The sequence below is a fragment of the Salvelinus fontinalis genome, chromosome 7 (genome assembly GCF_029448725.1).
Source record: "Salvelinus fontinalis isolate EN_2023a chromosome 7, ASM2944872v1, whole genome shotgun sequence".
Lineage (NCBI taxonomy): Eukaryota > Metazoa > Chordata > Actinopteri > Salmoniformes > Salmonidae > Salvelinus > Salvelinus fontinalis.
This window is the reverse complement of record NC_074671.1, coordinates 33,794,344-33,812,257: the sequence shown is the minus strand read 5'-3', so window position 1 is coordinate 33,812,257 and position 17,914 is coordinate 33,794,344. Positions and strand designations below refer to the sequence as shown.

At 43.5% G+C, this 17,914-nt stretch overlaps 1 protein-coding gene across 2 annotated transcripts; it reads left to right on the top strand.

Annotated features, from left to right (window-relative positions):
* The first annotated feature begins 13,522 nt into the window (after positions 1 to 13,522).
* On the top strand, positions 13,523 to 17,612 carry si:ch73-174h16.4 (leucine-rich repeat-containing protein 14). 2 transcript variants are annotated; one of them, XM_055929244.1, is made up of 4 exons: positions 13,526 to 13,617; positions 13,931 to 14,220; positions 14,448 to 15,299; positions 15,450 to 17,612. In XM_055929244.1, exons 2-4 carry the CDS (start codon positions 13,946 to 13,948, stop codon positions 16,021 to 16,023), a joined length of 1,701 nt encoding a protein of 566 aa, XP_055785219.1. In that variant the 5' UTR covers positions 13,526 to 13,617; positions 13,931 to 13,945; the 3' UTR covers positions 16,024 to 17,612. The 2 variants fall into 2 exon arrangements, with proteins under 2 accessions (XP_055785218.1, XP_055785219.1); XM_055929243.1 differs by having other exon boundaries at positions 13,523 to 14,220.
* Positions 17,613 to 17,914: the final 302 nt, after the last annotated feature.

Here is a 17,914-nt window from a genome sequence, read left to right as displayed (position 1 = left end):
ACCATGTGCTGCCGAGTGAGGGATGTAAACATTATCACTAAATGCACATATCACAGCACTGTCAGAATGATGCATACAACAAATAACCTACATGACCAAAAGTATGTGGAACATCTCATTCAAAAATCATGAGCATTAATATGGAATTGGTCCCCCTTTCATGCTTAAACAGCTTCCACTCTTCTGGGAAGGCTTTCCACTAGATGTTGGAACATTGCTGCCGGGACTTGCTTCCATTCAGCCACAAGAGCATTAGTGAGGTCGGGCATTGATGTTGGGAGCGATTAGGCCTGGCTTGCAATCAGCTTTCCAATTCATCCCAAAGGTGTTCGATGGGTTTGAGGTCAGGGCTCTGTGCAGACCAGTCTCTTTGTGCACAGGGGCATTGTCATGCTGAAACTGGGAAGGGCCTTCCCCAAACTGTTGCCACAAAGTTGGAAGCACAGAATTGTCTAGAATGTCATTGTGTGCTGTAGCATTAAGATGTCCTTTTACTGGAACTAAGGAGTCTAGCCCAAACCATGAAAAACAGCTCCAGACCATTATTCTTCCTCCACCAAACTTTACAGTTGGCACTATGCATTGGGGCAGGTAGTGTTGTCCTGGCAGCCTGCAAACTCAGATTCGTCCATTGGACTGCCAGATGGTGAAGCGTGATTCATCACTCCAAAAAACGCGTTTCCACTGCCCCGGAACTTTACACCACTCCAGCCGACGCTTGGCATTGTGCATGGTGATCTTAGGCTTGTGTGCAGCTGCTCGGCCAAGGAAACCCATTTCATGAAGCTCCCGATGAACAGTTCTTGTGCTGACGTTGCTCCCAGAGGCAGTTTGGAACTCGGTAGTGAGTGTTGCAACTGAGGACAGGCACTTCAGGAATCGGCGGTCCCGTTCTGTAAGCTTGTTTGGCCTACCACTTCGCGGCTGCGCTGTTGTTGCTCCTAGATGTTTCCACTTCACAATAACAGCACTTACAGTTGACCAGGGCAGCTCTAGCAGGGCAGAAATGTTATGAACTGTCTTGTTGGAAAGGTGGCATCCTATGACGGTGCCACGTTGAAAGTCACTGAGCCATTGATCATCCTTGAGATGTTTCTACAACTTGATTGGAGTTCACCTGTGGTAAATTCAAATGATTGGACATTATTTGGAAAGGCACACACCTGTCTATATAAGGTCCCACAGTTGACAATGCATGTCAGAGCAAAAACCAAGCCATGAGGTCGAAGGAATTGTCCGTAGAGCTCCGAGACAAGATTGTATTGAGGCACAGATCTGGGGAAGGGTAGCAAAACATTTCTGCAACATTCAAGGTCCCCAAGAACACAGTGGCCTCCATCATTCTTAAATGGAACAAGTTTGGAACCATCAAGACTCTTCCTAGAGCTGGCCACCCGGCCATACTGAGCAATCAGGAGAGAAAGGCCTTGGTCAGGGAAGTGACCAAGAACACGATGGTCACTTTGACAGAGCTCCAGATTTCGGACAGAGCTCCAGATCTCTGCAGCAGTCCACCAATCACGCCTTTATGGTAGAGTGGTCAGACGGAAGCCACTCATCAGTAAAAGGCATATGACAGCCCGCTTGGAGTTTGCCAAAAGGCACCTAAAGGACTCTCAGACCATGAGAAACAAGTTTCTCTGGTCTGAATGCCAAACATCACTGAAACCTGGCACCACCCCTACAGTGAAGCATGGTGGTGGCAGTATCACGCTTCAGGGATGTTTTTTCATCGGCAGGGACTGGGAGACTAGTCAGGATCGAGGGAAAGAATTCCTTACCAGTTGGAAGATTCAAAAATGCAGGCTGATTGGATGTATTAAGTCCTTTAGAGAAAAGTATTATCTCTTTGTTGGGCCCATCTTGTTCTTCCTTCAGCTCCTTGGTTACTTCTGCATGTACGGAGTATTCCTCTTTCAACTCGGTGAAGCACTCATTTCGTTCTGGGCCTCTCTCATATTTTTCTATGTTATTTCATTCATGAGTCTCATTCCATTAGAGTCCATTCTCCACTCTCTGGCTCCAGAGCGCATTTATTAAGGTTTCCAGATGCTCAATCTTAGCATAAAGTACTGTGAAGGAAATGTCACTTTGTGCATCTTGGCAGTCATGACCACCTCTTTTTAGACTATTTGGCAGAATTCCCAGAATATGTTCTTTGAGTTAAGATAAGAGATGGTGCAGGACACACGCGGGAACCAACCCTATGAACAATGCCTATATAATGTGTCTGTAACCAGTATATAAGGGAACTAAACAGGACTGCCCCGTTAGAGCTCCTGACAGACGTTCACTATGGTGCATCAAGTTTGTTGGAACCTCTCCAGCACGCTGATAATTAACAATGATTCATTGAAGATTGACTTTGAGTGTCCCTGTGTAAGTATTTCCACGACATTACCCTAATGTCCCATGCCTCTCTGACGTTGAAGATGTCTCCATTATTCTGGGCCATCATATTTTCGATCTTCTGCAGGAGCTCAGCAACCTGTGTGCTGTCCTCTTCCACCAACTTGTTGTTGAAGTCATGGTATCTGTTCCCAAACTTCTCCAGGAGCCCCTGGAATGCATCTCCTGCCCCCTGAAGGTAGTCCTCGATCCTCCTCTGACAACTCAGTAGGTTAGCACGGGTGAACAACAGAATGGTGTGTCTCCAGATCCTCTCACCAAACAGCCTCTCTAATCGCCTAGAGGCACACTGGTTCCACTCTGGGTCCAGACACACTTGTACAACCAGCAGGAGGGCATGGGGACCAGCCTTGAGGCTGTTCCAGCCAACACTGTGACCTGCTACATTCAGGATACTATTACTAGTAGTAAGAGTGGCATCTTCAGGCGAGAGGGGGTCCCAGCCGGGAGTGTCCACCACTGTGACAGGTCTGCAAATGACAACCCCCTTCCTCTGCTTGTGGCTCTCTGTGTTTGTTGTGGCATCAAATATTTGTTTCCCCAGGATGATGTTGCCAGCTGAGCTTTTGCCAGTCGACTGTTCACCAAACAAAATTATTTCCAACTCCGACATATTGCCAACTCATACGTGGTATTCTGAAGAAAGGTTACACAAATCCACATGAGCAATTGTAGGCTACAAAACAGACGTTGGTAGTTTTTTGCTTGTTTGATGCAAAGTCATCACAATGAATGTGTATGTATTTTATTTAGTTCTAAAGTAATCATATTATACAGTTGAAATATATGGCATAACGCAAAGGTATAAAGTCTAAACATGGCAAACAACAGTGGTAACCTCCCAATGGCAGCCAATTCATATTGTCCCACAATATCTTCCAATCACTCTAATCTGCGGTTGAATAACAATTATAGTCAAATTATATTAAACGACAACACCCTCATAAAAATGCCTTTAAAAACTATTAGGCCCTTTTAGTAGCTCTAAAGTAGTCTGGCTGACACCAGCTCTTGTCGCGTCTGCCAGGCTAGCTTTACATACAGGTCTGTGCCGAATATTGTAGGGTAATGGGATAGGACAAATTAAAATACCCTGAAAAAAATTGAATCTTGCAAACCTGTCCTTTTAGTTTTCAGCCTCCCAGAAGTAGACAATTGAAAGGATTTACCCACACGGCAAAATGGCAGACGGAGCAACAATTGTTTGTTTTACTTTGATCTAATAGGCTATGAATGACAGCAATGGAGCTGGAAAGAACACAAATAAAATCTGGGACCAGGCAAGGCTACTAGGCCCTTTAAAAGGCCACTTTAAGTGTGGAACGTCTATCTGTGTAGTATAATATATAATATGAAAAGTATGCCATGACATGGTAATGACACATTTTACTTATTGCTAAATTAATCTTTGGTAATAACAAATTGTAATGACTAATTACAATAATAATAGTGACAATAATAATAATAATACATATTATTATTAGAAAACGACTTCACACGTTGTCATAATATTTAATATTGTACATGAATATAATGATAGACATTTTATAACACTATAATATTAGCAAATTAATAACACTTGCATTAAAACCACAAGAGACATTCACTCATATTCATTCTCCACCCTTATAGATATAAAGGCGCCAGAGGGGATGGCTGCCATTTTACATGCTCCTAACCAACTGTGCTGTTTCGTAGGTTTTTTCATGTTGTTGTAAAAAAATAAGTTACACTTATTTTGTCCTCGCTACTGTTATTTTACTGTTGCTCGTTAATTATTTGTTATATTTCTTTTTCTTTTTTTTTCTTAAGCCTGCATTGTTGGTTAAGGGCTTGTAATTAAGCATTTCACTGTAAGGTCTACGCTGGTTGTATTCGCCGCATGTGAAAAAATAACTTTTGATTTGATTTTTATCAATAAAGTCTGCACTGGGCTTGCTATCCCTGTGCTTGCACAAAAGGACATCCCGGTTGTTTACCCCAGGGACAGGGGTTATGGGGACTAAACTGGGCCAGTGGTTGATAAATTAAGTACAATGGTATGTCTTCAATCTGCTCTTTTGCAAAATAAGAAAGCCACATTGGCCGTATGGCCTATTTATACTGCCATCTTGTGGTAGGGTGTGTATTAACAAAGTTAACTATTTTCACTGTAGTGTCCAAAACGTCTTTCAAACTGTCAAGCATTCCCTTAGCAGCAAGAGCCTCTCGGTGGATGCTACAGTGTACTCAAGTGGCGTCGGGAGCAACTACTTGCACACGCGTTACCACTGCACTATGTCTCCCTGTCATGTATTTGACATTGTGTTGGTATTTTGCTGAACACTAGATGGTTTAATTAGATTTTTGGCAGTGAAACGAGGCTTCTCAGGCGGAAAAAAACTCACCCAAATGTATAGCCTCGTTGGAAAATATAAATGGACTGTTTGAAAATGTGAAGAAGAAACTTTATTTTTTTAATATATTTTTTTGAAATGTCAATCACATTTTTATTTGGCGTACCCCCGACGTCATTGTGTGTACCCCAGTTTGGGAAGACCTGCACTAGATGACTGACATTGGGTGCTGTTTTTAAGCTACTGCACCACCATCTTGGCACTTCTCCACAATTATAAAAATATATATTTTGGAAGCTATTAAAATGCATTTATTATTGTCTACACTTGTTTTTGGCACGTTTATTCCATTACAGACACCTTAATGCATACTTTGAAATGTTATCATGTGATCTAAACATTTATTTTTTAATGTCAACTGCCCCTTAGAACCCACTTCTCTGGTCTATGTGGCATCAATATGAGTCATAAACATAAATTCTAGTGTCAAAATTGACTGCAAAGTATAAGTAGGATAATTTTGGTCATGAAGTCAGTCTTGTCCAAAACAGAGTTTTGTAAGTGAGTTCATCACGATTTAATGAGGGTTGGGTTTGGATTATGATCATGCCCACTAACACGAGAGAAGCAGCTGTGCTGAATGCACTCTATCAGCTGCACGTGCTCTATCCAATCATAGCAGCCAGAACCTTCAGATCGTGAGACAGACATACCCATTACGCAGCGCCTCAGACTTGTTTACATAACTTGTCAATATTCCAAAATCCATTTGTGAGCATCTTGTGTCCCTCTGGACCTCTTTTGTAACACGATTCGCTATGAAACACTACCAGACAGACACACTCTGGTAATAGATATAGTGAGAAACTTGTAAAAAAATTAAATAAAAAAAAGACGGCGCCAAAGCACAGCACACACATCGCCACTCGCCAATGACTTGATATGCTGAATGTAGCCTGGCTGCTCAATGTGCCTGCTAGCTACTACTTTCTAGCTTAATTGACAAATAATTGTGATACTTTAGCTAGGTAGCAAGTGATTTTGTGCACAGATAAAGTGTGTAACATTTGCTTTATTCACAATAGTTTGACAGCTTGTCACACCCTGAATAGTTTCACCTGTCCTCGTTATTGTCTCCACCCCCTCCAGGTGTCGCTTGTTTTCCCTGTGTATTTATCCCTGTGTTTCCTGTCTCTCTCTGACAGTTTGTGTTGTATGTCCAAGCCTACCAGTGGTTTTTCTTGTTTTCTTGCTTTGTCTTTTCTCTTTTTTCTAGTCCTGCCGGTTTTGACCCTTGCCTGTTCTGGACTCCATTCCTGCCTGCCTGACCATTCTGCCTGCCCTGACCTCGAGCCTGCCTGCCACTCTGTACCTCCTGGACTCTGATCTGGTTATGACCTTTTGCCTGTCCACGACCATTCTCTTGCCTATCCCCTTTGGATTTATTAAACATCTTAAACTCCAACCATCTGCCTCCTGTGTCTGCATTTGGGTCTCGCCTAGTGTCATGATACAGCTTGCAGATGATGAAGTTGTAGACATGTTATTGTTCTCAGAAATCAGTCCTGAGTGTGCAGGGACTTTTCTGACTTGATAGACTGACTAGTTTTCCATGCACATTTTTTAACTTGTGAAATACTGCACCAAACACCTTAGCTAGATGTAAAATTGAGCAACTAAGATCTCCTCTGCAGAAATGTCGAAATTAATTACAGACTTCTTGATTTTGCTTAGATCAATTCTGATGATTTTTAGGAAGTGTATGAGGCTGTTGTTGCTACGGTGACTCAGGAGGGACAAACAGTACCTGTTAGGGTACAATCACAGATAGAACAATGAGTTAGATTTTTCACCGTATAAATCTGAATGGGTGATGAGAGGAAGCACAGTGACCAGCAGTGGGAGAAGATGGAGTGAGATGGATTTTGGCCAACATCCTGCAAATTTTCTCATTGATGAAACATTTAATCTCAATACAGTTTTCTGTTCCCAAAATTAGAATATGTTACAAACGGAGTGGACTTTTGTAGACTTTATTTGGAATACAAGGGCGAACTGAGTTATTGCACACGCTCACTTCACAGCTTAGGCGTTCCCTAACGGAAATATGCAAATACATGCTAGAAGGCACCAACAAGATCTCACTAGCTCGTGCGTGGCTCTGCCTACCTCCTTGCTTCTTCTTCCTAGGCCCCCAGTGTCTGGTCTGGAGCGTGAAGTCTCTGTTAGTCAGCTACTGCTTAGCAATGGTGACAAAAGCCCTGGGAACTCATTTATAACAATTGCATACATTTTATACTAAATATCTGCATGCACTATTTCTGAACAGACTGTGGATGCACAAAAATTTGGAGATTTATACCCATATTTCCTGTTATGAATCAGACCTGTGATAAAACTGTGCTTGAATGAACGAGCTTTATAACTCCACCTGAATAATGCCCATCATTCACTTTTATGGTTATGATAATGCCCTTATTTGCTGTACAACGCACTTGGAAAGTATTCAGACCCTCCCCCCTTTTTCCACATTTTGTTATGTTACAGCCTTATTCTGAAATGCATTAAAAATTACTTTTATTCTCATCAACCTACACACAATACCCCATAACAATTAAGCAAAAACAGGTTTTTAGAAATGTTTGCAAATGTATTACAAATTAAAAACAGAAATACCTTATTTACATAATTATTCAGACCCTTTGCTATGAGACTTAAAATGGAGGCCCGGTGCATCCTGATTCCATTGATCATCCTTGAGATGTTTATACAACTTGATTGGAATCCACCTGTGGTAAATTCAATTGATTGAACATGATTTGGAAAGGCACACACCTGTCTATATAACGTCCCACAGTTGACAGTGCATGAGCAAAAACCAATCCATGAGGGCAAAGGACGTAGAGCTCAGAGACAGGATTGTGTCGAGGAACAGATGTGGGGAAGGATACCAAAACATTTCTTCAGCATTGAAGGTCCCCAAGAACACAGTGGCCTCCATGATTCTTAAATGGAAGAAGTTTGGAACCACCAAGTCTCTTCCTATAGCTGGCTGCCTGCCTAAACTGAGCAATCTGGGGAGAAGGTCACTCTGACAGAGCTCCAGAGTTCCTCTGTGGAGATGGGAAAACCTTCAAGAAAGACAACCATCTCTGCAGCACTCCACCAATCAGGCCTTTATGGTAGAGTGGCCAGACGGAAGCCACTCATCAGTAAAAGGCACATCACAGCCCGCTTGGAGTTTGCCAAAAGGCACCTAAAGACTCTTAGACCATGAGAAAACAAGATCATTTGGTCTGATGAAACCAAGATTGAACTCTTTGGCCTGAATGCCAAGTGTCACGTCTGGAGGAAACCTGGCACCATCCCTACGGTGAAACATGGTGGTAGCAGTATCATGCTGTGGGGGTGTTTTTCAGCGGCAGGGACAAGGAGACTAGTCAGGATCGAGGGAAAGATGAACAGAGCAAAGTACAGAGAGATTATTGATGAAAACCTGCTCCAGAGTGCTCAGGACCTCAGACTGGGGCAAAGGTTCACCTTCCAACAGGACAACGACCTCAAGCACACAGCCAAGACAACACAGGACTGGCTTCGGGACAAGTCTCTGAATGTTCTTGTGTGGCCCAGCTAGAGCCCGGACTTGAACCCGATCGAATATCTCTGGAGAGACCTGAAAATAGCTGTGTAGCAAGGCTCCCTATCCAACCTGACAGAGCTTGAGAGGATCTACAGAGAAGAATGGGAGAAACTCCCCAAATACAGGTGTGCCAGGCTTGTAGCGTCATCCCCAAGAAGACTAGAGGCTGTAATCGCTGCCAAAGGTGCTTGAACAAAGTACTCAGTAAAGGGTCTGAATACTTATGTAAATGTTATATTTCAGTTTTTTTGTTCTTTTTGCAAAAATAACATATCTGTTTTTGCTTTGTCATTGTGAGGTATTGTGTGTAGATTGATGAGGGGGGGGGGGGGGGGGGATGAATTAATCAATTTTAGAATAAGGCTGGAAAAAGTCAAGGGGTCTGAAAACTTTCCGAATGCACTGTATACTTGGAAAGTATTGGAATTAGGCCAAGACAGTTTATCTAAAGGAAATATCAATGGCGAACTTCGTGAAATGTTTTAGGAGGTGTTGGCAGACTGCAAAAAAAGAAAGCAAAGCACTGACATTAGCTGTAGATGACTGTTTCTGAAACACAAAAACAGTTGCAAATTGTTGTGGACCTGTATACAGATCTGAATTCAGTTTGAATTCAGTAATATTTGCATTTACTTTCTCCTAAATCTCCATCTGCTGCACTGCCCACGAATTCTGAAACATTGTCTCCTCTGGGGGGAAAAAAGAGAACTACAGTGGGCTTACTTATTACAGTGGTAGCCTACACACTTGAATTCAAAATATCAACTTTCTGTTCACTTTTCAAATGCATAGAACAAAAAAGTGAAATTATAATAGCCTATCTAATAGGCCCAATTAAATGAGAGTAATTACAGGACTAGTAAAGGCTCTGTGAACTACTTTTGAGACCCATAATTATTTTCAAAGTAATTAAAATACATTTATATATTTTTTTGAAAGGGGGGTGCTGCAGGACTCTCAGCACCCTTACTTTCTGTGGCTGTGGAAGTGGGTCCAATTAAATGAGAGATGGGACAAATGGTAGCCTATCCTAAGTTGTTGTAGGCCTATAGGCTATTTTGTGACTATGAAACCAAGTCAGTTCTAATTAAACAAATCCAATCAAATCAGATCCAATTTTATTGGTCACATTGGTACTACGCAGTAGTACATAACAATTCACAACAACACACAAATCTAAAAGTAAAATAATGGAATTAAGAAATATATAAATATTAGGACGAGCAATGTCAGAGTGGCATTGACTAAAATACAGTAGAATACAAAAGAATACAGTAAAAATCAACTCAAACTTTGTCACATGCGCCGAATACAACAAGTTTAGACCTTAACTGCTTACTTACAAGCCCTTAACCAACAGTGCAGTTCAAGAAGAGTTAAGAAAATATTTACCAAATAATCTAAAGTAAAAAATAAAAAATGTAAATAATAAAAAGTAACAGAATAACATAGCAATAAAATAACGAGGCTATATACAGCGGGTACCGGTACCGAGTCAAGTATGCGGGGGTACAGGTTAGTTGAGGTAATTTGTACATGTAGGTAGGGGTGAAGATAATAGATAGATAATAAATAGCGAGTAGCAGCAGTGTACAAAACAAATGGGGCGGGTGAGGTGGGGGAGTCAATGTAATATTCTGGTGGCCATTTGATTAATTGTTCAGCAGTCTTATGGCTTGGGGGTAGAAGCTATTAAGGAACCTTTTGGTCCTAGACTTGGCGCTCCGGTACCACTTGCCGTGCGGTAACAGAGAAAACAGTCTATGGTTTGGATGACTGGAGTCTCGGACAATTTTATGGTCTTTCCTCTGACACCGCCTATTATATAGGTCCTGGATGGCAGGAAGCTTGGCCTCAGTGATGTACTGGGCCATACGCACTACCCTCTGTAGCGCCAAATGCCGAGCAGTTGCCATACCAGGCGGTGATGCAACCGGTCAGGATGCTCTCTATGGTGCAGCTGTAGAAATATTTTTAGGGTCTGGGGACCCATACCAAATCTTTTCAGTCTCCTGAGGGGGAAAAGGTGTTGTCGTGCCCTCTTCACGACTGTCTTGGTGTGTTTGGACCCTGACAGTTCGTTGGTGATGTGGACACCAAGGAACTTGAAACTCTCGACCCGCTCCACTACAGCCCTGTCGATGTTAATGGGGGCCTGTTCGGCCCGCCTTTTCCTGTAGTCCACGACCAGCTCCTTTGTCTTGCTCACAAAGAGGGAAAGGTTGTTGTCCTGGCACCACACTGCCAGTTCTCTGACCTCCTCCCTATAGGCTGTCTCATCGTTGTCGGTGATCAGGCTAACCACTGTTGTGTCGTCAGCAAACTTAATGATAGTGTTGGAGTCGTGTTTGGCCACGCAGTCGTGTGTGAACAGTGAGTAGAGGGGGGGATTAAGTACACACCCTTGAAGATCAGCGGGGCGGACGTGTTGTTGCCTACCCTTACCACATGGGGGCGGCCCGTCAGGAAGTCCAGGATCCAGTTGAAGAGGGAGGTGTTCAGTCCCAGGGTCCTTTGCTTAATGATGGGCACAATGGTGTTGAACGCTGAGCTATAGTCAATGAACAACATTCAGGCGTAGGTATTCCTTTTGTCCAGGTGGGAAAGGGCAGTGTGCAGTGCTGTGGATCTATTGGGGTGGTAAGCAAATTTAAGTGGCTCTAGGGTGTCCGTTAAGGTAGCAGTAATATGATCGTTAACTAGCCTCTCAAAGCACTTCATGATGACAGAAGTGAGGGCTATGGGGGCGATTAGTCATTTAGTTCAGTTACCTTTGCTATCTTGGGTACAGGAACATTGGAGGACATCTTGAAGCAATTGGGGACTGCAGACTGGAATGAGGAGAAATTGAATATGTCTGTAAACACTCCAGCCAGCTGGTCTGCACAAGTGAGAACTCGGAAATCCCCCCCCCCCCCCCCCCAGATAATCCTGAATGAATCGTTAATAATGATGAGTGAGAAAGTCAAGAGACGCACAAATATCATACCCCTCCAAAAATGCTGCCCACCCCTGTTATTGTCATAGTGAGATGTTAGCATGTCTTGGGGGTATATTTGTGTGTCTAACTTTCTCACTCAACATTATTCACGATTCATTCAGGATTATCCATAATTATGGTAGCATACACTTTCATGTAGAAGTGTTTAGAAACATATTCTTAAAAGTGGCTCCAAAATGACACAACACATTATTTACCATTAATTTCTATTGGGCACAAAATAATCTGAAACACAACCAAAACAAACAGCAAATGCATCCAACCAATTTGTAGAGTCACAAACTTGATGTATTGATTGTGTGCAATGCATATAGGACCAAATACTTAACCTATTACTACATTAATACACATACAACCCTTACACAAAAAGATTGCAGTTTTGAAATGGCAGTAAAAGTACAGTAACGGCAGTCGACTGTGGTATTTTAGACGCAGTAATTGCAGAATAACTGCAGTTATACTGCACTGTAACTGCAGTTACGCAGCAAAACTAATGCAGTAAAAAACAGTGTTCATTTGGATGCAGTATCTCAGACTGGCCAATAAAAAGAAAAGATTAAGATGGGCAAAAGAACACAGACACTGGACAGAGATATGGCTTTTTCTTTGCAACTCTGCCTAGAAGGCCTGCATCCCGGAGTCGCCTCTTCACTGATGACGTTGAGACTGGTGTTTTGCGGGGTACTATTTAATGAAGCTACCAGTTGAGGACTTGTGAGGCGTCTGTTTCTCAAACTAGACACTCTAATGTACTTGTCCTCTTGCTCAGTTGTGCAACGGGGCCTCCCACTCCTCTTTCTATTCTGGTTAGAGCCATTTTGCGCGGTTTGGTGAGGTGAGTATTACACAGTGTTGTACAAGATCTTCAGTTTCTTGCCAATTTTTCTCATGGAATAGCCTTCATTTCTCAAACAAGTGTAGATTGACGAGTTTCAAAAGAAAATTCTTTGTTTCTGACCATTTTGAGCCTCTAATCGAGCTCACAAATCCTAATGCTCCAGATACTCAACTAGTCTAAAGGCCAGTTGTATTGCTTCTTTAATTAGAACAACAGTTTTCAACTGTGCTAGCATAATTGCAAAAGGGTTTTCTAATGATCAATTAGCCTTTTAAAATTATAAACTTGGATTAGCTAACACAACGTGCCATTGGAACACAGGAGTGATGGTTGCTGATAATGGGCCTCTGTACCCATATATACATATTCCATTAAAAATCTGCCGTTTCCAGCTACAATAGTCATTTACAACATTAACGTCTACACTGTATTTCTGATCAATTTGATGATATTTTAATGGACAAAAAAATTGTTTTTCTTTCAAAAACAATGGCATTTCTAAGTGACCCCAAACATTTAAACAGTAGTGTAATTTACAAACAAAGCACTTGTGTTTAGTGAGTCCTCCAGATCAGAGGCAGTAGGGATGAGGAGGGATGTTCTCTTTATAAGTGCGTGAATTGGACCATTTTCCTGTCAAAATGTGACAAGTACTTTTTTGTGTCAGGGAAAATGTATGGAGTACATTATTTCCTTTAGGAATGTAGTGAAGTAAAAGTTTGAAAAAATATAAATAGTAAAGTAAAGTACAGATACGCCAAAAAACACCTTAAGTAGTACTTGAAAGTATTTTTACTTAAGTACTTTACACCACTGCTGTAGACAACTGGGAACTCTGGAAACAAACTAGATCAAATCACAACGCCAGTGATCTGTAGGTCGATAAGTCGAAGCTTTAGAAAGATGGACGAAATTTCCGACTTGGAATTCCGAGTTGGATGACCGTTCAAAATATTTTTCTCAGTCAGGGCTCGTTTTTTTTAGAGTTTCTGTATGTCCTGAATGCACTGAAATCGGAAGTCGAGGATTTCCGAGTTCCCAGTTTGTTGTTTTGAATACGGCATAGCCGCCCTACATTCGTGCATTTGCTATTTCCTGTTATCAACACTGTATGCACAAATATAAATATACTATAATAATTAGGCTACACATTTCTGTCACTATTGAATTAAACTGTTATTTTATAAAGCGAGCCGTTTACCATCTTTGGTGACAATGAATGCTAAATAAAATAATATCTAAACGGGGCGCGTATCGATAACGTCATCATATAGAACGTCATCAGTAAGTAACCGCAAACGCCATAATAAACGACTCGGAGTAGGCAATCCATCGGTCCTATCTGTGGCATGTCATGCTAACATGATGTGCAACACTATCTTTTTGACCCGAGGTATTTCCAGCGATCGTTGAATACTTTCTGGATGTTTATTATCTAGATATCGGTTTTACATATAAAGTATATTTTTAGTTGCGTATGCTATCAAACGATCTACTCGCGACCTTTGCTTAATATCTACAGTACTGTAGCTGACGTTAGTGCTACCAGAAAATGTTCACTGGCATATAAGATAGCTAGACAGCTAAATAGATAGTCATCAAAGTCGCAAAATATACATATCGCGTTTAATTCTCTCCGGAAAGTTAATAACGGTCGTTATTCTTTGCTTATTTACTTTAAACAATTGGGGATAATCTATCAACAGCTCAAAACAAGAGTGATGGTGCTTCCCTTGGTGAATCTTTGTGCCAAAGAGGTTGTGAGTGATCACAGTTCCTCTCCGGGTTGGCTTGGTTGTGTACCCAGGGAACTGTACAGACCGCTTCTGGAGGCTGCCTTCAGCAACTGCCGCCCGCTGGCTGTCGGGGAATTGGTGCAGCGATGGCCCGAGCGGACTCTGCGGGCTGGCGGCCGGAGGCAGGGGCAGAGTCCTCCAAATCGACTCTGTGTCCAGGCTCTCTTGCTCGCGGTGGTCAGAGGGTTGTCGGACAAAAGGTAACACACAATCAATCTTTGTTAGTTTACTTCTCTGAAACAACATTATCCATCGATGTTACTGAGGTTTTGAATAATGGAAACAAAATCATTTTTAATAGTAAGATCAATCGACAACTTCACAGCCTACAATCTACCAATGTCATAGAGGTAGCTCACATCTAAGATGGTAGACATCCATGGGCAACAGACAATCTTTGTCCATGTAATCAATATTCTATTCCTAGGTGTGCTCTCCAGGTGCTGGACCTATGTGGGCTGCAGTGTGAGGAGGGAGGAGTGGGAGACCCAATGGGTGGTTGGTCACTGACCGTGGCCCTCAGCACCATGGTTGTACAGGCCAGGGCTGCAGCTCAGAGGTCCCTCGGGAGAGAGGGGGAACGGGAAAGGAAGAGAGTGCTGGCCATGGAAAGGGAGAGAGACGTGGTCAAACGAGAAAGAGGAGGAGGGTTAGAGGAAGGAGAGGGAGGTGGGCTGCTGGTGGAGTCGGTGAGAAAAGAGAAAGAGGAGACATCGGGGTGTCTGCGGGAGGACCAGCAGGTGAAGGGGGTGAGGAGGAGGATGGAGATGGAGAGGAGAAAGGAGAGTGCAGCAGTGGCTGGTCTGGCAGGCGGCAAAGTGGGCGAGGGGGAGGCAGACTCTAAGGTAGACAGCGAGGTGGTGGTGTGTGTGAGGGCCGACCTCTTTGTGAACGCCCGCTCCTGGGAGCGTGTGCGCGCAGCCCTGGGTACGACAGGCCCCCTCAAGTTACAGTGCAGGTATGTCCGTGTGGAGGAGCTCTCCGTCTCCAGCATCGGATCTCTGCTAGACCTCCTACCCCGTCATGTCCTCCTGGGGGTGGACATCCGCTACAGCTGCCTGGGGGTGGCCGGCCTGGCTCTCCTCCTCCCTCAGCTCTCCATGTTCCCCATGCTGAGCTCCTTGCGCCTGCACTATTGCAACCTGGACATCCGCAGAGACATGGCCGGCCAGGAGGGGGCAATGAAGGAGATGTCCCAGGGGCTGGGGAAGCTCAGTCAGCTGCGCCGCCTCAGCCTCACTGCCCTCCGGCTGCCTGGACACCTCCGCATGCTGCTCAGGTAGGACAAGCTCTCCATTGTCTCTAGCATGTGGTCTGTAAAGATGAAGGTTGTGTGTGCATATTCTTATGAACAGCTTGAACTGTGTCTCATGTATTTGTTCCCTCTCCCACTTGTTCCCCATCCTCCTACTTGTTCCCCGTTCCCTAGCTCTTTCCCTCAGCCGCTGGAGGTGCTGGAGCTTCCCTACCTGAGCCTGACCCCCGCCGACCTCTCCTATCTATCCTGCAGCCCGCACGCCTCCTCGCTGCAGCAACTGGACCTGAGTGAGAACAGGCTGGATGAGTTGGCCTTGCCCTCGGTGCGTCGCCTCTTCTCCCAGGCGTCCAGCTGCCTCATGCAACTTTCCCTGAGCGGCTGTGGCCTCACCGACGGCCTGTTGGCGGCAATGCTCCCGTCGCTCAGCTGCTGCCGGGGCCTGAAGAGCCTGGGCCTCGCCTTGAACCCGCTCTCCCTGGCCGGGCTCCTGGACCTGGTGAGGATGGCGGTCAGGATGCCCTCCCTCCGACAGCTTCTGTACCCCAATCCCCTGGAGGACTACCAGCCTGGGCTGCCCCCCATGCCCTCCAGTGCCCAGCTGCTGGACTGGCCCTTGGATGAGCTGGTGGAGGTCCACGAGGCCACCAGTCTCCAACTGGACAGGGTGGTGATGGAGAGTGGCCGCTCGGACCTGATCCTGACCTGCGACCTTCTCAACTACAATAAAGACTTGGTGGAGCAGTGAGGTCATTGGAAGATTGACCCCCTCCAGTTTTAAAACCACATGACTGTACACGTGCCTGCCTACTGTCAATCATTCATAATAATTTGTCCGAAATTGTCAATGTTTTTATACCTCAGTATTGTTGGCAAGGCTTTTTAAATGTAGAACAGAGGCTGGTGAGGGGAGGACAGCTCATAGTAATGGCTGGAATGGAATAAATGGAACAGCATGTGTTTGAAACCGTTCTATTGATTCTGTTCCATTCATTTCTATGAGCCCGGAATCCGGTTTTAAAGTCCCACCAGCCACTACAGGTAGAATAATTCCGATTACACTATTCAGTCATCTAGATTTGTGTTACGAACTGATTATTCAACCGTTTCAGAGGAGCATTAGGATCTTACAGAAAAACATACTTCAACGGGTGTATACTAACAAGCCAACTCAAATACTGTGTACTTATTTACTTATACAGTTGTCGGATACACTGTAGATCCATTTGTAACAAATGCCAGGTTATTGTATATTCTCAAAGTATAAGAAGGGGTAACAGTTCGGATAGAGAGAGATCATCAGCCCAGTCCCAATCCTACTGAGCTAAGGTTACAGCTTTTACCCTATCGTCATGTGCCTTCCTGTCTGCCACCAGTGCCCGTGCAAGTCTGTTGTCCAGAAATGGCAGATGGCTGAATGGTGGTTACACAGAACCCGATTATCCCTATCTCGTTTGTTTTTGGAAAACATTTAATCGTGTGATATGTTAACAGCTTATTGGAAATACAGCGATCTGATTATGAGAGCATTAGTCTTGTTTGTGTGCGGAAGGTGTCGGCTTTATACGTGCGTTTAAAGCTTTATATGAATTGCGACGAGGTGGATATTTCTCATGAAAATTATATATATTTTCTATGGCATTATCTTCTCTGCTGAAGAAGTTTCTTCAGGGATAGATGGACATTTACTGGGGGGGAGGGGCTGGTCCAACTCAAGGTGTCATAAAAAAAATGCATCCCCCTCCCCAACATAAAAAATATTTTCACAAGACCCTCCCCTTGCACTGTAAAGTAAATGTAATAGCCTCCTCCCTCATAGAATTGACTCAAAATAATGTTTATGACCAAAACTAACAATAACTGTAGCGACCCTGTGTTTATAAACGTGGATATCGACTTTGTTACTTCAGCATGCTTTTGTAGCACAGTCGCTGTCACGCAGGGCTACGGGCCAGAAGGCTAATGGGTTCGCCGACCATCACAGACGAGCTCACTCTCCCTGCCTGTTTCATTACACTACGATCAGAGCCGGTTGCAGTCGATGCTTAGCTAGGGGGAAATCAGATGTTCAACATTTTGATGCCGTATTTTTAATTATATAAAATACATGCATTGAATTTTCCACCTACAGGTGTCTGTGCCAATGCACCACACAACCAATAAACAAAGCATACTGACTTTGTGCACTTCAATAGCATGGTTTGTGTTTTCAACACAATGAATAGACTCAATTTTGACAAACAGAAATACATCCCTCCCTACCTTGTAGGCTTACCCAGTATCGAAGGCTTGACTTGACAATCTCTGAATGTCATTAAACTTTTTGGTGTTTTGTAACAGATGTCTCTTTCCATTCATCAATTGGCTGCTGCTCAGTTTGGATTGATTGATTTTTGTCAGTAAAAGAAATACATATATACACAAAGATTTTTTTAAAGTGACCGGGATTGCACAATAAAGTCAGGGACTTATTTCCATTGTGGTGCATATTTTTTACATACAGTTGAAGTCGGAAGTTTACATACACTTAGGTTGGAATCATTCAAACTAGTTTTTCAACCAATCCACACATTTCTTGTTAACAAACTATAGTTTTGACAAGTCGGCATGACACAAGTCATTTTACAGACAGATTATTT

Excerpts from the sequence above, each read along its gene's own strand:
- si:ch73-174h16.4 (XM_055929243.1), top strand. The coding sequence starts at position 13,946 with ATGGTGCTTCCCTTGGTGAATCTTTGTGCCAAAGAGGTTGTGAGTGAT. Across the intron at positions 14,221-14,447 it reads AGAGGGTTGTCGGACAAAAG|GTGTGCTCTCCAGGTGCTGG; the intron begins GTAACACACAAT and ends TTCTATTCCTAG. Across the intron at positions 15,300-15,449 it reads CACCTCCGCATGCTGCTCAG|CTCTTTCCCTCAGCCGCTGG; the intron begins GTAGGACAAGCT and ends CCCGTTCCCTAG.